Source organism: Colobus angolensis, unplaced genomic scaffold, assembly GCF_000951035.1.
Source record: "Colobus angolensis palliatus isolate OR3802 unplaced genomic scaffold, Cang.pa_1.0 Scaffold140, whole genome shotgun sequence".
Taxonomy (NCBI): domain Eukaryota; kingdom Metazoa; phylum Chordata; class Mammalia; order Primates; family Cercopithecidae; genus Colobus; species Colobus angolensis.
Genome location: NW_012114489.1, coordinates 2,501,359 through 2,525,405, shown reverse-complemented (window position 1 = coordinate 2,525,405; position 24,047 = coordinate 2,501,359). Strand labels below are relative to the sequence as shown.

Genomic DNA, 24,047 nt, shown 5'->3' with positions numbered 1-24,047 from the left:
TTTTAAAATGTTTGTTTTGCTTCATGAGCAGTTTCTCACTGCCTTAAAAGCTTAAGAGTTTTCCTTTGTTCAAGAAAATTTATTCCTGAATCTAAGAAGAGATCAAAATAGGTTAGATTTGGAATCTGCCAAACTTGGGGCTGCCTCCACTCTAGGCCAGACCATGTTTTGGTTATTATTATTAATCACAGTGAGTCAGTTATGCCTGTAATCCCAGCACTTTGGGAGGCTGAGGCAAGAGGACTGCTTGAGTACAAAAGTTCAAGACCAGCCCAGGCAACATAGGGAGACCCGGTCTCTACAAAAAATAAAAAATTAGCTGGGCATGGTGGTGCATGACTATAGTTCCAGCTACTTGGGAGACTGAGGCAGGAGGATCGCTTGAGCTGGGAGGTCAAGGCTGCAGTGAGCTGTGATTGTGCCACTGCACTCCAGCCTAGGTGACACAGTGAAACACCATTTCAAAAAAAACAAAAAAAGAGTAAGTCAGAACTTCAGAGACAAAGAGCCAAAGACTGCAGACTTCACGCACACTTTATTCCCTATCAAATTCAATGCCTCCAAACATCCAGATATTACATGACTTCTTTCAGCCCAATGTCCATATTATGACACTCACAGATGCTGTGAGTCAGGAATTTAGACAGAGCGCAGAAGGGATGGCTTATCTGGGTCTCAGCTGGGAAAACTCGAAGGCTGCAGGTTGACTAGATCTTGGGTCTGGAAGCATCCGAGGGCCCCTTCACTCCTAAGTCTGATGCTTGGGCCAGATGACTTCGCAACTAGGATTGCATATCTGAGCAGCTTGGGGTGGCCTCTTCCTGGGCTCTCTCACATCACGGCATCCTCGGGCTAGTTCGATCCTTCCACCACTTCAGTGAAAAGACAGCAGCCGCATGGCCTTTTATGACCCAGGCTCAGAAGTCACACGGCTGGCCTATGTCTAACACAATCAATTAGGCTAAGTAGCCAGGGCCTGCCCAGACTCCAGAAGGAAATTTCGACTCCCACTCCTGACAGAGGGGTGCCAAGGTCACACTATAGAAAAGTATCCTCATGGCCATCTTTGGAAAATGTGATCTTCTCTAGGATGTTAATGGGGGTTTGTAGATGATTTATTGCTAAATTATATTTTAAAGCACTCTTTTATGGACAGTCAGGCTTTGTCTCTTCTGGGGGTTAATGTCCATTTTTCTGTCTTTGTTAGTCTCTTTCTCGCTGTAGGCTTCCCTCAGACATGTGGTGATCTTTGATTGTTCAGTCAGGTTTGGGAGGGAAGCAGGCTAAAGATTGGGAGCCCTGTGGGGCTCTTGGTGGAGTGAGCTCCCCAAATTCCTGATTACACGGGGCTTTTCAGCGGGCACTAACACCACACCAGCTTTCCTGATTCTCCTGAAAATAGTTCCATCAATGTCTTTAGAGAAGAACCCCCTTTTGTCCTTTACCTTGCTGATAGAGATAACTGCCTGCTGTTAATGTTCTAAAGGTCAGAACAAAGGGTGGCCCTTCTGTCTGCAGACTTTTAGTTCATTCTCCTGTTTGCACCCAGCCAGCCTTCCTGCCACTCCTCCCCGCTACTGGTCTACTGCGTTGCTGAGGTGGGAGTCTCCTGCGCCCCACCCTGGGCTCTGCAGCACTATGCTCAGCAGCCTCCTCTGCTGCAGTGCCTTCTGAGAGTGTTCTAGACCCGAGAGTTGTCCAATACAGGAACCAGCAGCCATTACGAGAAATTTATTTATTTTTTTTAGTTTTACTTTTTTGAGACAGTGTCTTGCTCTGTCGCCCAAGCTGGAGTGCAGTGGCATGATCCCAACTCACTGCAACCTGTGCCTCCCAAGTTTCAGAGATTCTCCTACTTCAGCCTCCTGAATAGCTGGGATTACAGATGTGCGCCACCACGCCCGGCTAATTTTTATATTTTTAGTAGACACAGGTTTTCACCATGTTGGCCAGGCTGGTCTCGAACTCCTGACCTCGGGTGATCCACCAGCCTGAGCCTCTCAAAGTGCTGGGAAATCACAGGCGTGAGCCACAGCGCCTGGCCCCATTAAGGGAAATTTAGATGGTCCATTTTATTTTTATATCAATGATGAATTCCCCAAGGGTAATAACTGTATCATGGTTATTAGGAGAATGCCCTTAAGCTGAGGACATACATACTTAAGTATCTAGGGGTAAAGAGGCATGATGTCTGCAATTTATTCTCAAATGCTTCAGCAAAAAAGCATAAAGCATGTGTATGTGAGAGGGAGAGAGAGAGAGAGAATAGGGAAAAATAAAGCAAATACGGCAAACTAACTAATAAAAATCTTCCTATAACTAGAATCGTTCTATTCTTTAAAAAAAAAATACAAAAATCTCATACAAAACATGCTACCATATGCAGAGCTTCCTAATGGGGTCTGATACCCGTGGTACCCTTCATGTAATGATTTTTGTTCTTCTGATAGGAAAAGGGGGTACCAAGGTGATTGGGACAGAGTTCTTAATCAAGGTAGTAGTCCCTTGATCCTCTCTCTTTAGAAATCCTGTTTGTCTGCTCTTTTGAAATATATATCTACACAGACTAGTGAGAAAACTGCTGCTCTGTATAACAAAGCCAAAGCAAGCTGTGAATGGATTTCTCTGTGGGCCCAGAAGTTGTGCCCTCCGCTTGGGCAATGCCCTCTGCCACTGCCTCGGTCACTGAGTTCTATGAGTTCTACGTCCTGTATCATGATTGCTCAAAAGATTGAAGAGTCCATTAGTACAATACCTGGTACATTGTAGGTATTCAATAAATATTTCCTGGCTGGGCACGGTGGCTCACACCTGTAATCCCAGTGGGAAGCCAAGGTGGGAGGATCACTTGAGCTCAGATGTTCTAGACCAGCCTGGGCAACATAGCGAAACCCCATCTCTACCAAAAATACAAAAAAATTAGCCAGGTGTGGTGGCACGTGCCTGTATCCCCAGCTACTTAGGAGGCTGAGGCATGAGAATTGCTTGAACCTGGGAGGTGGAGGTTACAGTGAGCCAAGATCGTGCCACTGCACTCCAGCCTGGGCGACAGAGTGAGACTTTGTCTCAACAACAACAAAAATTTCCTGGCTGGGCGTGGTGGCTCACACCTGTAATCCCAAAGGGAGGCCAGGGCAGGAGGATCACTTGAACTCAGGAGTTCGAGACCAGCCTGGGGCATATGGTGAAACCCCATTTCTACAAAAAATACACAAATTAGCCAGATGTGGTGGTGTGCACCTGTAGTGCTGTGTACTCAGAGGCTGAGATGCAAGGATCGCTTGAGCCCGGAAGGTCAAAGCTGCAGGGAGCCAAGATTGCACCACTGTACTTCAGCCTACGTGACAGAGTGGGAGCCTGTGTCACATACAAACACACACACAAAAAAAACCTCTGATCACAACTGAAAATTAAAACACTCAATAAGTTCAGTTACAAAGTTAACATAGCAAATAAAATTCAGGGGTTCAAGATAACATTTGCAGGTAATGGTAAATCCCTCTTACAGGTCAATTCATTCTATATATTTGGTTAAGGGTATTCAATCCTTAAGATCATAAGAAGAGCCAAAAGGGAGGTAGGAAGACAATAATACAGTGGCAGTAACAGTCAATACGGTGTGTCAGGCCAGAGAGTGGAAAAGAAGAGACATGATGTGTTCAGAACAGATGTCACAAATAAAGCTGTGACCAGCTAGAGCATGTGAGTAACAAGCACTATGCAGCTAAAGCCGCCATGCATCCATATCAACCTAATTCCAGAAGGGAGTTTAGAATCTAGTCCTAACGGTAAATTGGTGAGTTACAGGATGCCTTGTTGTCATGGAAGCAGGAATAGCTAATGGTCACACTGTACTCATATTTGAGGTTAACTGAGGCAAATCGTTTAGTTAGCCATCACAGTGATCAAAGGGAATCCAAAGCAAGTCATACTCAAAGCACAAAAGAGCTGAAAGTGCTATGTTTCTTGGAAAATGATCAGTTTTATACAGCTGAGACCTTCAGCCAACAAACTTGAAGATAATTAGCATTCAAGGTTAAGAGCTCCCTACCCAGCTTTTATTCTTAGCAGAAAGCTGACTTCATCCAGGAAATGCTGTCACTAACTTCTCACAGTAAATTCATAACCAACATCTACCAATCACCTATCATGTGCTATGCACTATGCCATACGTTCTCAGTGTCATCAATGCAACCACCCTATGATTAGCCACTAGCATTTCTATTTTGTAGATAAGGACACTGAAGTGTAGTGGGATTAAGTGATTTGCCCAGGCTCACACTGCTGGTAGGCACCAGAAATTAAGAGTAGAGTACAAGTCTGCATATACTGCTTCTCATATTCCCAGAGATGATAATGCAGACTAACAAGTAGTGCTTTTCAGAAGTAGAATTATTTCACTGTAAGTAAGTGGAGTAGGTATCAATCTGATAGTTCTGAAATAATAAAATTAGATAAGCATTAGATTATACCATTTCCTGATTGTGTAACAATAAATTTAGACAAAACCTCAGCATTGCTAATAGAGACTATATTTGCTATAAATAATTGCATTGGGGACAATGGTATACTATGTTAAACTGAAAAGAGCATAGGTTTAAAAGCTCAATCTTGCCTGTAATCCCAGCACTTTGACAGGCCAAGGTGGGCGGATTACTTGAGGTCAGGAGTTCGAGACCAGCCTGGACAACATGGTGAAACCCCATCTCTACTAAAAATACAAAAAATTAGCCAGGCGTGGTGACAGGTGCCTGTTATCCCAGATACTTGGGAGGCTAAGGAAGGAGAATCACTTGAACCTGGAGGAGGAGGTTGCAGTGAGCCAAGATCACACCACGTACTCCAGCCTGGGCGACAGAGGAACACTCTGTGTCCAAAAAACAAACCAACCTACCTCACTCTACCTGAATTTTAACCATGGCTTTGCCCCTAACTTTGCTTAGGTAAGAGACTTAAACTATCTAAGCTTTACACTCTTCATCCAAAAAATGGAAACACTTACTTTATGTGGACGTGGTGAGAATTACAGCTAACTACTATTGTGTTTAGCAGAAAGTGGCACACAAATGTAAGTTCCCTTGGCCTCATAAAAAGAATAATTTCTGGTTCCCTTTGGAAGAGGTGGCCAAGATGTTATACCAACAACTAGCTGATGATTGGGACAGTTGCTTCCTTACATGGGGCTTCTACTTTCTCATGTGTAAAATTGGGAAAATTACAGATAATCTCCATATTAGTTTGTTCTCATGTGGCTAGAAAGAACTACTTGAGACTGGGTAATTTATGAAGGAAAGAGGTTTAATTGACTCACAGTTCCACATGGCTGGGGAGGCCTGAGGAAACTTACAATCATGGCAGAGGCGAAGGGGAAGCAAGCATGTCTTCACATGGTGGCAGGAGACAGAGAGCGAAGGGTGAAGTACTACACACTTTTAAACAACCAGATCTCATGAGAACTCACTCGCTATTGTGAGAACAGCAAGGGGGTAAATCTGCCCCCATGATCCAATCACCTCCTACCAGGGCCCACCACCAACACTGAAGATCATAATTCAACATGAGATTTGGGTAGGGACACAGAGCCAAACCACATCAATCTCTAAGCTCAAGTTCCCAATGAATTAGTCTAAGAGGATAAGATTTTTGTTTGTCTCTCTATACAGTTATTTATCATACACTAACCTTGCCTACTAACGTAAATTCTAAGACAACTCTGGAGAGCAGTGCTAGGAGTAAACAGCCAAGGAAAAAAGGTGGAAGTCAGGAAAAAGGCGCTGGGCACGGTGGCTCACGCCTGTAATCTCAGCACTTTGGGAGGCTGAGGTGGGCAGATTACGAGGTCAGGAGATCAAGACCATGGTGAAACCCCGTCTCTACTAAAAATACAAAAAATTAGCCAGGTGAGGTGGCAGGCACCTGTAGTCCCAGCTACTGGGGAGGCTGAGACAGGAGAATGGCGTGAACCCGGGAGGCAGAGCTTACAGTGAGCCAAGATCATGCCACTGCACTCCAGCCTGGTCAACACAGGGAGACTCCGTCAAAAAAAAAAAGAAAAAGAAAAGAAAAAGAAAAAGGGTATGCACATTTACATTTTGTTCTTCTCTTTGTGATCTCCATCCAGAAAGCCTCCAACAACATTTCGGATAAAGAACAATTGGGTTAACACCTTACCTGTTCCCAGAAACCACCCTTATTTCAAAAACGTTTAAGGGAGAGGTAGGGACGGCAGAAAAGATACCACAAAATCATATGATTCATCCTTCTGGCTAGCATAAATTTATGTATTTGTCCCAGCTTCTCATTTATCTATGAGCTCCTCAAAGGCAATGACTATGCCTTGGCAATTTCCCAACGCTTCTTAGTTTCCATTTCATTCCAAATCCAGAACTTTCAACTAATGCTGATGGACTCCAGAATGACTTCAGTGTTAACCTTTGGCATCTCACTTACAGACTCTATCCCCTAAAGTGGTTCATAGCTCTTGGGCAAAAATTTCACCAGATCTAACACTGTGTTTTTAACTCTGTAAGAATATTATTATACAATCGCCTGGGTAACCCAAAAGCACCAGCACCTAGACTCCTATCTGCAGCGATTGATTTAATTGGTTTATGTAGGGAACAGGTGTCACTCATTTTAGGCACTCCCCAGATGATTCTCATGAGCAGCCAGGCCTAAGAACCATGGACTAGCATCTAATCATAGAAAATTCAGTGAGGGTAAACAAATCGAAGAACTCCTCAAGCCCAGACAATGGCTATTAAGCATCCCCAATTTTTTATTTACCCATGTACTGTTGTCTTTATTTTCACCTTTGAGTTTTATTTCAGCCTCTTAGGAAACTGACCACAAACATCTTTGTACTCTGTAAGAGACTTTTCAGTGTCAGCTCTCTTTTTTCCCTTTCACTTTTAGATGATCTTAAATGGGGAAGATAAAAACTAAACAAACTCGAGAAAGAAACGGCTGTGCTTCAGGATGTGGTAATGCTTGGGAGGCGGTGATAATGAACTCGATGGTCCTTTCCTCCAGTTTGTTTTGCTCACATACCGCGCCCATTCCCTCCTCACCTACTTTCTCTGCTATAAAGATCAGGCAGGCAGACACGTGGCTCTACTATCTATTATATGTGTGAGTCATTTTCTTACCTGCTCAGAACTTTAGTTTCCTAGTTGGTAAAATGGGCATGGCTGTTGGGAGAATGAGATGATATCCTATTTTAGTTGGTAAGTACTCAGTAAGTGCTAGTTGAATCTACTGAATCTTGTTCAGGTGCCATATAAAGTCTTTTTTTTTTTTTTTTGAGACGGAGCCTCACTCCATCGCCTAGGCTGGACTGCAGTGGCGCGATCTTGGTTCACTGCAACCTCTGCCTCCCGGGTTCAAGCAATTCTCCTGCCTCAGCCTCCTAAGTAGCTAGAATTATAGGCAAGTGCCACCATGCCTGGCTAATTTTTTTTGTATTTTATCAGAGATGGGGTTTCACTATGTTTGCCGGGCTGGTCTCAAACTCCTGATCTCATGTGATCTGCCTGCCCCGGCCTCCTAAAGCGTTGGGATTATTATAGGCGTGAGTCACTGCACCTGGCCAAGAGTCCATTTTAATTTCCTTCTCCAATAGCTTCCCTGAAGTCAAGCTCAGGTCAAAGAAACAGGAATAGGAGTATGTAGGCCAGAGATAACAGGGTAGAGAATATGTAAGGAGCTCTAACAAAAGAAGCAGTACCCTGGCCATGAAGGGCAATTTCTAGAGAACAGGAGACTCCCTGAGACAAGCAGCTTCCTCCCAGAAGAGTCTATTACAAATAAAGTGCTCACACGAGCACATTACATGACCAATGCAGGAATAGTAATATAGCAATAACCACTTTGCTTTCTATTTAACTGCAGAATCAGGAGGAGAAATTAACCAAAGTTATACAAAATCCACAGGCAGGTATTAAGAAATATCTGCTAGCAAGCTTAAGGAAACATTATACCCTACTAGAACAGACCCAAGAAAAGGTTCAGATAGAAGCCTGAGTGTTCTCTGGTCTACGAAAATGTAACAATTGTGGGAAAATATATGTAAGTTACAAATTTCAAAAGGCCCTACTGTTTTCTGGTTAAATATTTCACGGCGAAATATTTAACTTCATGGTGTGGGAAAATGTTAGAGAGATGATCATTTCTTCCCAACAGTGAGACTATTATATACTGACCTCCATGCCCTGGTAAGAGAGAAAGCAACACTGGTACAACTCAAATGGTTAAGTAGAATCATAGATTAAGTCCAAGAATGAAAATAAAATCACAACTGTTTAGGTGACCCTTAGGGAAATAACATACCACTGAGTTAGAACCCTAAGTATTCAATTAGCAGGAATATAAATGCTGACCTGTGCAAATGTAATAGTTTACTATAATTTTTGTGCCATTCATTATGACAAAAGGTATAATCTCAGAGTTAAGATGAGACAATGACCAAGAACGGGGTTCTCCTTGAGGGATATGAAGGACATCCACCATGGGTCACAATCAAACCCAGCTCTCCCATGAAGGCAAGTATAGTGGTAAACTAGCCTCCCTGCCATAAAAGCGAAATAGGCTAACTGAAGATACTTCAATGCTAGTTTTTCCTTTGTTTGTTTGTTTGTTTGTTTGAGACAGAGTCTCGTTCTGTCACCCAGGCTGGAGCACAGTGGCAAGATCTCGGCTCACTGCAACCTCCACCTCCCAGGTTCAAACAATTCTCCTGACTCAGCCTCCCGAGTGGCTGTGATTACAGATGTGAGCCATCACTCCCAGATGATTCTTTGTTTTGTATTGTATTTTTTTAGTAGAGATGGGGTTTCACCATGTTGGCCAGGCTGGTCTCGAACTCCTGACCTCAAGTGATTCGCCCACATTGGCCTCCCAAAGTGCTGGGATTACAGGCGTGAGCCACCAAGTCCGGCCTCAATGCCAGTTTCAATGCCAAGTACATGACAAAGATGGAAACCCTAGAACACCACGTAACCCACCCACAGTTCCCTTAGCACACTTTTGATGATATGCTATTCAAGGTGCACAATGACTAATTTATCAAGAAGAATTAGTACACAAGAAAAGCAAAAATCATTTAAAGTGTAAAGTAATAAATAAGGAACTGCCCTCACCAAATTTCAACATAAATTACAAAGTTAAAATGTGATATTTAGTTAAAATCAGAAAAGTTGCCGTGTTGACTAGAACCCACAAATACAAACTACTCTGAGAGCTTAGCATATGATCAAAGAGAAACAGCCAAGTTTCAAGAGAAAAACTTGAGGTCTTAATAATTGTTGGGCAACTTAACAGTAGAACAGGGTAAAAATGAGTTAGCTACAAAGGCTCATCAGAAAATGACAATGGATTCCAGAGAGATTTAATAACTACTTACAAACTCTGCTATAGGTGACAAATCTGACCATGATAAAAGCACTGTAAATGATATAGGTGATACTGACCATATGAAAACACAGACTGTGCACTAGATAAAAAGGAAACCAACATACAGTGTTAACATATGTAAATATATGGGCAAAGGCGGGAAGGGCTATCACAAAAAACAGATGAATTACCTATATTACAGGTAATATAGCAATTCTTTCCAAATGTCTTCAATTTTATACTTTGATAATTACTTTGCCAAAGGAAACGATACTTACACAGCACAATAGCTTACTATGCCAAATATACACAGGAATTTATGCAAATGATAAAATCTCCAGATTCTGGTTACAAAATGGCCAATAGCACTTTACACAGAACAAAAAGCAGACAAAAAAAAAACCCAAGCAAAGGAAAAAGCACTTTTCATTCCTGTGTTACCTATGATGCAATTAAAATCATAAAACCTCATTTTGGCAGGGTTATGGAGAAACTGATACAGTTAAACTTTGCTGATAGCCCTGGATAAATTAAAGCTATAAAATGTCAAAGGCTTTCATACGGTAATTCCACTCTGAGACAGATATCCTATAGGTAAACCACCCAACTACCTGGAAAAGTCTTCACTACCTCAAAAGTCACACTCCAGATAGCCAAAGTTTATTGTTAATAGCATACAGGAGAAACAAAGCTTTACCACTTAAATGGAAATTAAGACCAATCACTGCTCAGTTCTTTAAAGAGGGAACTGATTTGTCTTAGAACAGGGATCAACAAACTTTCTGTACAGGACCAGATAGTAAACATTTTTGGCTTTGTGGGCCATATAGTCTCTGTCAATACTCAATTCTGCTGTTGTGGATGGACAAAAGTCACTAACAATATGTGATGAATGAGCATGGCTGTGTTCCAGTAAAACTTTATTTACAAAATCAGGAGTTGTCAAAACCCACAGTGTGCAACACAAAGAATGAGCCCTAACGTAAACTATGGACTTTAGGTGATAATGATGGGTCAATGTTGGTTCATCAATTATAACAAATGTCCCACACTGGTGCAGGATACTGATGGTGGCAGAGACTGTGTTTGGGGGTGGGGAGGGGTTCTGTGGGCACTCTGTACTTCTGCTCAATTTTGCTGTAAACCTAAAACTGCCTTTCAGTATTTGTGGGGGATTGGTTCCAGGATACTCTTGGATATCAAAATCCATGGATACTCAAGTCCCTTACATAAAATGGCCTAGAGTATTTGCATATGACCTATGCACATCCTTCCATATACTTGAAATTATCTCTAGACTGGCCGGGCGCGGTGGCTCAAGCCTGTAATCCCAGCACTTTGGGAGGCCGAGACGGGCGGATCACGAGGTCAGGAGATCGAGACCATCCTGGCTAACACGGTGAAACCCCGTCTCTACTAAAAATACAAAAAACTAGCCGGGCGAGGTGGCGGGCGCCTGTAGTCCCAGCTACTCCGGAGGCTGAGGCAGGAGAATGGCGTAAACCCGGGAGGCGGAGCTTGCAGTGAGCTGAGATCCGGCCACTGCACTCCAGCCCGGGCGACAGAGCAAGACTCCGTCTCAAAAAAAAAATTATCTCTAGACTAGTTACAAGGCCTACACATCATTTCATTTACATGGATTCAACATAGTATTCAGTAAGAGGCAAATTCAAATTTTGCTTTTTGGAACTTTGTGGAATATTTTTTCTGAATATTTTCTATCTGAGGTTGATTGAATCCATGGATATGGAACCCACAGATACGGAGGACAAACTGTACTCTTTTTAAAAAACAGTCTATTAATTAGAAAAAAAAAAACAGGTGGCCAGCCCTCAGGCTATAGGTTGACATTCTTAGACCAGGGTATTCCTAAAATAAAAGGATTTGCCCAACTCTAAAATCAGATCACCATGGAAGTAAAATAATGGAATGCCTATATATATAAAGGAAAAGAAAAAGCAGTGATATTTTCAGATTCCATCCAGTAACAAAACCAAGGTTTCCCAAATCTTGCCAACAGTCTGATCAATTTTCCAAAAGCTTAATGGGAGGAAACCACCCAACTATCAATAGGTCAGTAACTGCAGCTGTCTCCACTTTCAAAAGCACACAAAACATAAGTGCTACAAAGACAGTGAGGCCAGAGCTATGACTTTGGTGCCTGAGAGCTGCCCCAGAGCCAGATAAACCACGTCATGTTAAAATGCAGCCTTATCAGATCTTAAAGGCCCAAAAAGCCCTCCCTTCCTCCTTCTTTCCTTCCTTTCCTCCCTTCTTTCCTTCCGTTTCTACTTCCCTCCCTCCTTCTTTTTTTGAGACATGGTCTTGCTCTATCATCCAGGCTGGAGTGCAGTGACATGATCACAGCTCACTGCAGCCTCAACCTCCCAGGCTCAAGCAATCCTCCCACCTCAGCTTCCCATGTAGCCGGGACCACAAGGGTGCACCACTATGCCTGGCTAATTTTTCTATTTTTTGTAGAGACAAGGGTCTCACTGTATTGCCCGGGCTGGTCTCATACTCCTGGACGCAAGTGATCCTCCTGCCTCAGCCTCCCAAAATGCTGGGATTACAGGCATCAGCTGCAGTGCCTGGACCAATTCTTTATTTAAATTTAAAAGCTGGTCAAGATGCAATAAGCCAAGTTAGATATCTTTACCCTCAACTAAATTTTTCTCTTCCCCTTTACTTTGGAATAGTTGGTTCCTTTCTCCAAACAGGTTGGTCTAATTCCTGGTGACACCTTGTAGTAGAAAAACTACTGCTTACAGGAAAAAAAAAAAAAAAAAAAAAGTCATTTACATATGTAAAGGTACAAAATAAACACACTCAGAAGCAGAACAAGATTGTTTTTCCCTTTTCCTAACATAATTTTTTAAAAACCTTTTCATTTTCTCCAAGAACGCAATCACTGTTGTCCCCAGTGGTGATCAGACTTCGAGGAACAAAATGACTTAAAAAAACAAGACTTTGCGAAGGGAGTCATTTGGAACCAAAGCATCTCCGAAGTATCTTAAAATACTTTCTAAAGGAAAAGAAGATGGCTGGGCCCTTAAACTTTAAGAATAGTAAGAATGGGGAAACTGGCCGCTACCTTCTGAGATCTAAAGGCTCTGAGCTTCACAGAGCCAGTGTGATTATGACAGAAATCAAAATATGAAGTTTTGTAAAAAGATGGCAGGGCTGTCAGACAATCTGCTTTCTGATGGTTTTATTTGAGAGATGCTATATTTACATGTGGGGACACTATGGAAGTTTAAACTTGGCTGGGCACAGTGGCTCACGTCTGTAATCCCAACACTTTGGAAGGCAGAGGCAGGTGGATCACCTGAAGTCAGGAGTTCGAGACCAGCCTGGCCAAGACAGTGAAACCCCGTCTCTACTAAAAATACAAAAATTAGCCGGGTGTGGTGGCGCATGCCTGTAGTCCCAGGTACTCAGGAGGCTGAGGCACGAGAACTGCTTGAACCCAGGAGGTGGAGGTTGCAGTGAGCCGAGATGGCACCACTGCACTCCAGCCTGGGTGACAGAGTGAGACTCCGTCTCAAAATAAATAAATAAGATAAATAAATAACCTTACATAACTGACTAAATGAAAGTGACATAATGTTTAATAACCTCAATATGGAGTCAGGCATGCCATCAGTAGTTGCCATTCATGTAGCACCCACTCTGCAGAGCAAGCTGAGCTGAGGAAGCTGTGAGAGGTTACAAAGAAGAGGTAAGCACCTGTCCTTTGGAAAGAGACAATGAGAATAAAATCTAAGAAAAGGAGGCAGGAGCAAAATCTCTTTAATGCAAGTGTGGCTGTGCAAAAGTAACTGGAAAATCAAACAAATGGGAGGTCAGTCTGCAGGGAGGGGACAAAAGTGGTTAATACGGGAACCAGAAGCCGACAGGGCGAGACTGGAAGATGAAAAGCAAGTCCAAAAGAAAATGTGAATCATTTCCTACCAACTCATTCAACATTCAGAAGGTTCTATCTTTACGCCATAATAGTCCAACTTCTCCTTTTCTTATATAATTAAGAGAATTTTTAATTTATCACAACTGCTTAAGGGAAAGAGAACTCAAATTTGGGCAAATATAACAAGGAGCCACCATAATATTAACTGCCAGTCAAAAACAATAAATTGATCCAAAATTCCAGAGAGGTTTACAGAAAAAAAATATGGAACAGGACATGTGAAAGTTATATTTAAGGAAATAAATTCAGGCCAGGGACAGTGACTCATGCCTGTAATTCCAGCACTTTGGGAGGCAGAGGCGGGTGGATCACCTGAGGTCAGGAGTTCGAGACCAGCCTGGGCAACATGGAAAAATACCATCTCTACTAAAAATACAAAAATTAGCCAGGTGTGGTGGCAGATGCCTATAATCCCAGCTACTCGGGAGGTTGAGGCAGGAGAATCACCTGAACCTGAGAGGCAGAGGTTGCAGTGAGCCAAGACCACGCCACTACACTCCGACCTGGGCGACACAGTGAGACCCTGTCTCAAGTAAGTAAATAAATAAATTAAATACATAAATAAATAAATAATAAATAAATTCAATAAATGTTTATTCTGAACATTAAAATGTGATGTTTTCACTGCTCCCAATAAGGAATTAACATATATTTATCTGAAGCCACACTGTCCAATAGAAATATGTGAGCCAGGCCAGGCGCGGTGGCTCACGCCTGTAATCCTAGCACTTTGGGAGGCTGAGGCAGGCGGATCACCTGAGGTCAAGAGTTCAAGACCAGCCTGACCAACATGGAGAAACCCTGTCTCTACTAAAAATACAAAATTAGCTGGGCATGGAGGCGCATGCCTGTAATCCCAGCTACTTAGAAGGCTGAGGCAGGAGAATTGCTTGAACCTGGGAGACGGAGGTTGTGGTGAGCCAAGATCGCGCCATTGCACTCCAGCCTGGGCAACAAGAGCGAAACTCCACCTCAAACAAACAAAAAAAGAAACATGTGAGCCACATATATAATTTAAAATGTCCTAGTAGCCACATTAACATAAAAAAGAAATAAAGTTTTTGATAATATTCCATTTAACCCAACATATCTAAAATATTACCATTTCAACATGCAATCAATATAAGATGTACTGATATTTTACTATTTTTACATTAAGTCTTTGAAATCCAGTGTGTATTTTATACTGAAAGCACATCTCAATTCAGAGGCTAAATTTCTATCAGAAATAATTGACCTATAAAGAGATTTCATAAAATTTACAGGTGATAAAGTAGGTTCACATATCCACGATATTCCACACAGATGTAAAAATTAACTGAATCAAGTATCTGTTTTAAATTTAAATTGAGTCAATTCAGTTTTTCGACCACATTTCAAGTGCTTGAAGGTCTCATAGCTGACAGGTGGTGACCCATATGGGACAAAGGTCTACAGAAATAAAGTAATAACTATAAAGATAACCACTAGAATCAAAAATTCAAGCCTAGCTATTTATTAAAATAAATATGACAAAACAAAGCAAATATATAACAGGAAAATTGAGGTATTAAAAACAGAAAGCAATAGAACATTACAAATGCTGATCATTACAGATGACAGATCTATCATATCAGTAAGTATAAACAGGTTAAACTTACCGCATGAAAAAGATTCATTCACAAAGCAAAACCCAACTTTACACTACATTTAGAGACATATTTAGAGCAAAGTAATTCGGAAAAACTGAAAATAAAAGGATGGCAATGCCATCCCAGGAAATGTAAACAAGAAAATAGGGAACTAGATCTCAATGTCAAATAAGGATGAATCCAGACCAAAAAGCCTTCAACTAGTAAAAGGGCAGCACTCTAATGCTAATGGGTATATCTCACAACGAGGACATGAGTTAATAAGCATCAAACATAACACTGATAGTCATAAAGCAAAAACTGTAGGAGCTATATGGAGAAAGAGAATCATTATTAGGAGGCTTTAATTTCTCTTGTGTTTGATCCATGACAAATCAGGTGGATAAAAAAAGTAAAGTTACACAAAACCTAAATTACATAATATTACAGAGCTGATATATCACACTCTGCAACCTGAGAAGAGCGCATAACCTTCTTTTTGCTGCCCAAGGAACACCCACAGAAAACAACCATATAATGAGCTTCAAAGTTAACATCAATAAATTAGAGAATAATTCAGACAACATTCTGTAATCACAATGCAACAAAAATAGACATAAATAAAATTAAAATACAGAATGCATCCTCACTGGAAATTTTTAAACTCCCTCAAACAACTCTTCATTCATAGGAAAATAAAAACCTGAAGATGCAGAAGAGCTAAGAGAAAAAGGACCAAATACACACACATCAGCTGCTAATGCAGTGCTCAGAGGAATAACTAACCTTAAACACTGAAATAAACAAAACAAAGAAGTAAGCATTTAATTTTTTTTATTATACTTTAAGTTCTGGGGCACATGTGCAGAACGTACAGGTTTGTTACATAGGTATACACATGCCATGGTGATTTGCTGCACCCATCAACTTGTCATCTACATCTACATTAGGTATTTCTCCGAATGCTATCCCTCCTCTACCCCCCCCAACCTCCTGACAGGCCCTGGTGTGTGATGTTCCCCTCCCTGTGTCAGTGTGTTCTCATTGTTCAACTCCCACTTGTGAGTGAGAACAGAAAGCACCTAATTTTTAAAAGAGCAAAATAAACCTGAGATCAGAGGGAATTATTAAAGTTAAATCAGACAATAAACTAGATAACAAAAGTCATAAAACTAATAAATCCAACCAAATAAATAATCAACTAACTTAAGAAGAAGGGGGGACAAATGTCACAGGGAAAATTAAGATTGTTCAATGACAACTATCTCAGCTATCCAAACTGACTTAAAAACCTCAATGAGTAGGATAATTTTCTTTATTTTCTTTTTGTTTGTTTGTTTGTTTTTTTTGAGATGCGGTTTCACTCTTGTCACCCAGGCTGGAGTGCAAGGGCATGATCTTGGCTCACTACAACCTCTGCCTTCTGGATTCAAGCAATTCTCCTGCCTCAGCCTCCCCAGTAGCTGGGATTACAGGTGTCCACCACTACGCCTGGCTAATTTTTGTATTTTTAGTAGAGATGGGGTTTCACCACATTGGCCAGGCTAGTCTCCAACTCCCGACCTCATGTGATCCACCTGCCTTGGCCTCCCAAAGTGCTGGGATTCCAGGCGTGAGCCACTGAGCCTGACCAAGTAGGATAATTTTCAAGAAAAATATATCAAAATGGACTCTAGAAGAGACAGAAAATCTACAGAGATCAATAACACAGAATAGAGAAAGCTGTCAGAGAGCAAGATTCCCCAAAACACACAGGCTTAAACAACTTCATATGAAGTTCTATCAAATCTTTACAAAACAGATAATTCAAAAGATAAATTAGTCTTCGCATAGAAAAAGAAAAAAATTTATCTTCTTGAAAACAAAAATTTATCTTTTTGAAACAAGCATGACATTGATAAGAAAATCTAACAGACCACACATACAACATCTACAGATAAACAGCACATGGATATCAATAAAACAAACCCAGGAGTTCATCATTCCATTCTCTCCACTTCTGTAAATGTTTAAGGTCTAGAGATCTATTGCACAACATGAAGAATATATAATAGATAATAAAATTGTACTGTATATGGGATTCATGCTAAATGAGTAGATTTCAGCTGACCTCGCCACAAAAATCAAAAAGGGTAACTAAGTGAGATGATAGATATGTTCATTTGTTTCACTGTAGTAACCTTTTAACTATATGTATCCCATAACATCATGTTGTATACCTTAATTATACACAATAAAATTTATGTATGTATTTACCTATACACGTGCATCCCCCAGGCTGGAGTGCAGTGGCACAAACACAGTTCACTGCAGCTTCAATCTGGGCTCAAGCCATCCTCCTGTCTCAGCCTCCTGAGTAGCTAAGACCCCAGGTGTGTGACACCACCACTCCTGGCTAATTTTTTTTTTAAGAGACAGGATCTCACTATGTTGTCCAGGGCTGACCTCAAACTCCCGATCTCAAGCCATCATCTGTCTTGGCCTCTCAAAGCACTGGAATTACAGGCACCCGCCTAATTTTTTTTTTTAATTCCATAATAAAAAACTAAAATAAAGACATCTTTAATCAAGGAGAAAAAAATTCTATCTAGATATACCATTTTTTTTTACCAATCGAGAGTTTGACAATAATGTGGTGAAGGCATAGGAAGATAGGTACTCTCAGAAACTTCTAGCGAGGGGGAAAACAGACAACCTTTATGGAAAGCAATTGACAATGTTCGTCAAAATTACAAATGCACATGCCTGCTGATGTAGCAATCTCACGTTTAGAAATCTGTCCTATATATACACCCGGACATGCATGAAATGACAATGCATATAATAATTCACTGGAGGGCAGGTTGCCATAGCAAAGACTAGAAACAACCTATTAATTGTAGTCATCAATAGGGAAAGTTGGCTAATAAATTCTAGTACATTCATATAACCAAATTCTCAGAAGACATAAAAAGGAAAAACAAAGTTCTGCAGGTATAGATATACAAAGGTCTGTTTCTAAGGTATTAAGCTCAAAAAACAAGGTACAGACAAAGGTATAAACTGCCATTTATGCAAAAAAGGGGAGGCCAGTGGGCACAAGTGGGAAGTAGGCTTTTCTGTGTCCTTTTTTACCTTCTGAATTTGGAACCATATGACTGTAATCTTGGGCCCAAAATAAAAATCTCATTTTTAAAAATGCCACCATTTGGAATGTACTATTGCCATTATAAATTAAAAATCCATTTAGAACACTTGTTATTCTTGCTATATTTGCTAACTGTGTGGCAGGCTATATTTCAAGTCAAGATGGAGTTCAAGAAACTTTCATTATTTTAAAAAGCATAGAGAAAAATACTGCACATAGATGAAAGGGGGCCAGTAGATCAGACAGATCATCTGATTAATGACGCTTAACCCTGGATATGCTTTAGAATGACAGGGGATCTCCTAAAAATACCAATGTTCTGCTCTCCACCCCTAGCACCCCCAGACCATTTACAACAAAAATTCAGAGTACGAGGCCCTGGCCTGAAAACCACTCAAGTAAACGCTTCCAAACAGTGATTCAACAGAAGTCCAGGGGACATTTTGCTCCCCCAGGGGACATTTGGCAATGACTGGAGACATGTTTGGTTGTCACGACTTGGAGTGGGAGGTGCTCATGGCATCTAGTGGGTAGAGGCCTGGGATGTAGCTCAACTTCCCACAGTGCACAAGACAGCTCCTACCAAAATTACCTGGCCTGAAATGGCAAGAGTGCTGAGGCTCAGGAACCCCTGCTTTAAAATAAAATCACTGCGTCTGAAGTAACAACCAGTTTTAGCCTCCACTTTTGAACACGGGAAATAATCTCACTTACTGATGTGCGGTACATTCACGTAAAAAGCCTATTTACCAAGGTTGTAACAAATTGTGTATATCCTGTGTATCTCCTTTCTCTGGTCCCTGTCTAGTTACTCTAGTCAAAATGTATGTCCCATTTGTAAAGTACCCATGGAGAAAGGCATACAGTTCATAAACTAGTAGCCTGTGAGCCAACTTGATCCATCCGTCTATTTTGTTTATACCAAAGTTCTCTTGAAATATACTGAATTGGTGCCAATCAGCTGCCCCTTTGGAGCTAGCCATATACCAGGGATTTGTCACAGTCCTCCACTTGTTGGCTTCATTCACTTATCCACTGCCCGCTACCTGGTGCTTTAAGTGTCTGAGTTGGCCCTCTCCTGCAGTTTTCTCTAATCATACAGGGGCATGAGCCTCTTCACTCCTCCTCTCTCCTCACCTTAAAAATATCCCATATCCCACACCCATTCTGAATTCTCCAACTCCCACATCACTTGCCAAAATAGAACTGCTATGAAGAGACAGAACTAAGAGAAAAGTAGAAGTAGAGATGGACTTTTTGCAACAACTCCCTTCTTTTAGTTGTCCTGTCATTAAAGATAGGCTGATTAGCACCTGATTCATCTCTGGGTGTTACAAACTAGTCTTGTCACTTCTAGCAAATTCCACTACAACTATATCTAGCACTTGAAGGAAACCCTTAAGTTATTATGCTTCTCTTGTGACCTTAGTGAATCCCTCCACCCCTCCCAAAATAGATCAGAAGACTTTCATAGGAAATATCTATCAAAAGATTTGGTAGTTTTCTTTTAGAAAGTTCATGCCTTCTCCTTTGAAATCACAATCGTAGAGTGGTGAGCTGTGCTTTTAAAGATCGCCTGATACAATCTACTCATTTTATCAATGAAGCAAATGAACCCCAAGTGAGGTTTGGTCACTTAGTCAAGGACACATTCTGAGCTAGTGGCAGAGCCAGAATTAGAACATTTGTTTCCAGATACTGGCCCCACAGGTTTTTCATGATAACAATATCCTCCACTTGGTTTTCCTACTCACATAACATCCTTGCCAAAATACCTATTAACACGGGTAGACACTCGCTGCTATGGAAATCAACTAACCAAAATTTTGGCTGGCTACTGGAGCTATCACTTAAACTTTGAGGGCGGAAAGAACTGGGCGTTTCTGGATTCCTTTTGTTCCTTTTATTGTGAATTATCCTGTCTCAGTTTACACTAATGAAAGGCTGATACCTTCAGAATCTTCCCTAAACCTAAAAGATGGAAAACGTGCCTATATTTACAGCAACAGCAACACTTTCTAAACTCTAAAGTCAGAAACTGCCTCAAACCTCTACAGTTCTCAAGACGGTAAGTAAAACTACCAACAGCTTTTGAGAGTGAAGTTTTAAGACACAAAGATCAATGTCTCATTGAACTTTGACTTTCATCATCATTCTCTGGTAAATTGGTTTCTAAAATTTTAATTTGGTCTCAACTTTAACCTATTCCTCTCTTCCTAGCCTAGCTTTAAAAAAAAAAAAAGTATGGACATCACTTTTTGCATATCAGGTCTTCCTCAAATGTTCTACCTACTTGGCACTTTAGTTTTTATGCCCAACTGACACTACCACTGACATCCTTGACATTTACACAAAATGCATTAAATTAACAGACACCCCACGATTTCCCCTCGAGAGCTTAGAACATCTTTGCTGCTGGATTTATTTTCCTTCAGGGATGCTGAGTTCCATTCTGATACCTCAATGCATGCGTTTTACTTTTAGGTGTTTCACAACCAGCTCCTTCGTTTTCTGGGGAAACATGATCCAGTTAACAGAAGGTGGTGGAATCTATTCCCATCTCAGCTAGGCCTGAGGCAGGCTGGGAACCCGGATCTTCTTTGGTCCCACCTCAATCCGTGAAAGCCGCCCACCAGCCCACCGGACGGGGAAATGTGGGTGGGACACCAATGGAGAAGAGAAACGAAAGGTGCTGGCACTAAAGCCAGAGTTGTATTAGACCCTGCTCTGATGCTACGAACCCAGGTGTCCGCTCTTCCCAAGCATCTAAGGCGTCTGCAGTGCAGGCCTCTAACTGCTTTAACATAACCTGATGAAGACAACAGTTCGAGTCCTGCCACTCCAGCCACACAGCAACACCTTAGAGCAGAAAAGGGACAAAATGCCGTTGCATAATTTATTCAACCTCAAGGTATTTCTAAACAGTTCTTACCCAACCAAAAAAAAAAAAAAACTAAAAATAAAAACATTAAAAAGCCACCCACGTCTCGTTCTGAAGTTTTAAGGGCTGTGAGGTTTGTGTCAAGTAGATGTGAAGCTAACGATGGCAGGTTTGGGGAGTCTCGCCTGCGATGAGGGTCCTGCAATGAGACGCCGTTTCTGTGTCTCCGGGTAAGTCCCAGGCTGGGTGCGAGGGGGCCAGGCCCTGCCCCTCCACGCCCCGAAATCCGAGCCCCAGGAAAGCCCCCCGGATATCACCTAGCCTCGCCTGCGGTTCCCACGGACTTTACCCCGAAGCTGCGGAGATCTGGGGTGGCAGCCTGAATGGCGGCGGCCCCGGGCTCATGGGGACCCTTGGCCCTGTACTCACCGAAGTCCAGGAACTGTTTGATGGAGAGCGGCGACGGCGAAAAGCGCGAGTAGCGCTCGATCTGCTTGGGCACCGGCTGCTTCAGCAGCCACCGGAACAGCCGCATCCTCGCCGGGGCGGCGCACAGACCCGCCTAGACGCCCGGGTGGCCGCAAGGGCTGGCGCAGCCAAGCCGCACGGATAGGGCACGTTTGCTAAGCGCGCACCCCGACCTCGATCTCGGCCTCGGTGCCGCCGGTGCAGCCGCCGCGGCAGCAGCAACAGCTCCCGGACCGCGGCCGGCCGCCCGCGGCTTCCCTAGGCTCCGCCTCGCTGGGCGGAGTCGATTGCTGCACGTACGCGGCGCGCGAGGGGCGGCGAAGAGCGCGAGGGGCACGCGGCCGCGCGCGCCCTCCACTGATTGGCCGCCGCCGCCGCCTCTGTGACGTTTTTTATTTTGTTCGGGCGCGGCGCCAGAGCCCCAGCTCCCTGACTCGTGGGACTCAGCCCAGCCCAGCCCAGCAAGTGCAGCCGCTCTAGGCTCCGCCCCGGCTGGGTTCTCCACTGCCAAAAGGTAGCTGAGGTGCCCGCGGACTGGGAAGAGGCCGGGAGGCCGGAATCCGATCCTCCGAGCTGCTCAAGACCCTTCTCAACCGCAGGCGCCTTTTCAGGGAGGAGGACTTGCAGTTCACTGCATCTTGACACTTAGATTTTACAGCCTAACTAGACTGACTCTGTTTCATGGCCCAGCCCCACCCCCACCTCCCTGCCTCACTCCCGAGAGAACACCTTTGGAACACCTTTGGACTGGATTGTTAGGTCGCTGATTTTCTTTTTCGTGGCTCCTTGCCCCTCCTTCCCTCACAAGATTAAGTCACTAATTGCATTTCATCTGCCCCCACCACCACCGTTGGGCGGGATCCATTGTGAGGTCAAGGGTCACTAACATCCCCTACCTCCCCAACGCCAGTGGACAGGATAATTGCAAAGTCACTGACTCTGCTTCATACCCACCCCCCCACTACTACCATTGGAAAGGATCAAATGTAAGGTCACTGACACTTTCATACCCCTTCTCTACACCACCACCATAGGACAGCTCCCTTCACGCTTCACCACCACTTTTGGACAGGAGTCTATGCTTACACAGTGTTGGGTATTGTTTATCTCAAGTGAACTTGAGAGCCTGGCATGGTGGCATGCACCTATAGTCCCAACGACCCTGCAGGCAGAGGTGGGAGGATCACGTGAGCCCAGAAGTTCAAGATCTGCCTAGGCAACATACCCAGACCCCCCCCTCAAAAAAAAAAAAGTGAACTTGAACTCAGGGCTCAGTATATTAAATTGTTATTTCCTATTATGAGTGAATAAACTACCGCTTACTTTAGCCATTTCCACCAAACCTTGTTTTTTTTTTGTTTTGTTTTTGTTTTTGTTTTTTTGGCAATGTGTAAATATAAACATATGTAACTAAAAGGACAGGAAGAATGTTCTTTAAGGAAAGGTACAAATGTGACTGGAAACCACTCCTCGGGTCTCTGATTGGATTAGTTTTCTCACTGTATGAGATTATTGGTGGGTAGCTATTTAGCTTTTGTGCCCTCAGTGGATGTTTATGCAACCAATTCTTTGCTTAATAAAATAGTTGCATCTCTACTCTGAATGCAAAGAAAAGTAACATACACAGCAAAAGACAACAGCCCAGCACAGAGGCTCACGCCCTGTAATCCCAAGTCCTTTTGTTTCTAATTAAGGGGTTTCAGCCTTTATATTCCTCCAAAAGAGGTCAGAAAAGAATTGTTTGTTTGTTTCTTTGTTTGTTTGAGACGGAGTATCGCTCTGTCGCCCAGGCTGGAGTGCAGTGGTGCGATCTCAGTTCACTGCAACCTCCACCTCCCAGGTTCAAGTGATGCTCCTGCCTCAGCCTCCCAAATACCTGGGATTAAAGGTGCATGCCACTGTGCCTGGCTAATTTTGTGTGTGTGTGTGTGTGTGTGTGTTTGTGTGTGTGTGTATTTTTAGTAGAGATGGGGTTTCACCATGTTGGTCAGGCTGGTCTTGAACTCCTGATCTCAGGTGATCCATCTGCCTCGGTCTCTTAAAGTGCTGGGATTACAGGCATGAGCCACTGCACCTGGCCAGAAAAGATTTTAAATACACGGATGATGTGACAGGATAATTTATTGAGAAATTAAATTTATGTTTTGATTTTGCTGCTTTTGGAGGTGCAGAAGAAAGGAGTCACTTATCTTCCCCAGCCTAAAAGACAGTGGAGTCTTTGGCTTTGGGCTTTGGGCTGCTATGCCTTAACGATATCATTAGCTGCTTATGTGCAATGGGTGCTTTGGTTTCTAGAACTGAAAACAGAAGTTGGAAGATATAGGAGACATTTTGGTTACCTCTATAAACCCATTCCTTCTTCTATTGGTAACTACTCCCACTTCTGTTCACTTCCCTAGGCAGTTCATTTGTGCCTTGGGAAGAAAATAGCCCACCTCAGTTATAGTCATGATATATGTGGGTCAATCTACAAACTAATGAGCTTAATTCTGATTGCTGGCCATGGCTCCTGGTTCAAGGATAGATACGTGACCCAATTTAGACCAATGATATAGGAGGAGACATTTCCTGGGAACTTCTGTGAAAGAAACTTGCTGCTATTCT

At 42.6% G+C, this 24,047-nt stretch overlaps 1 protein-coding gene across 1 annotated transcript in view; it reads right to left on the bottom strand.

The window, feature by feature from the left end:
- The window catches only part of PDK3 (pyruvate dehydrogenase kinase, isozyme 3), a 76,897-nt gene extending 55,152 nt beyond the window's left edge, over positions 1 to 21,745 (bottom strand). Inside the window, exon 1 of the mRNA XM_011935129.1 lies at positions 21,405 to 21,745. Coding sequence (XP_011790519.1) covers positions 21,405 to 21,510 — 106 coding nt within the window. The 5' untranslated portion in view covers positions 21,511 to 21,745. The remainder of the gene's footprint in view (positions 1 to 21,404) is intronic.
- Between the last annotated feature and the right edge of the window lie 2,302 nt (positions 21,746 to 24,047).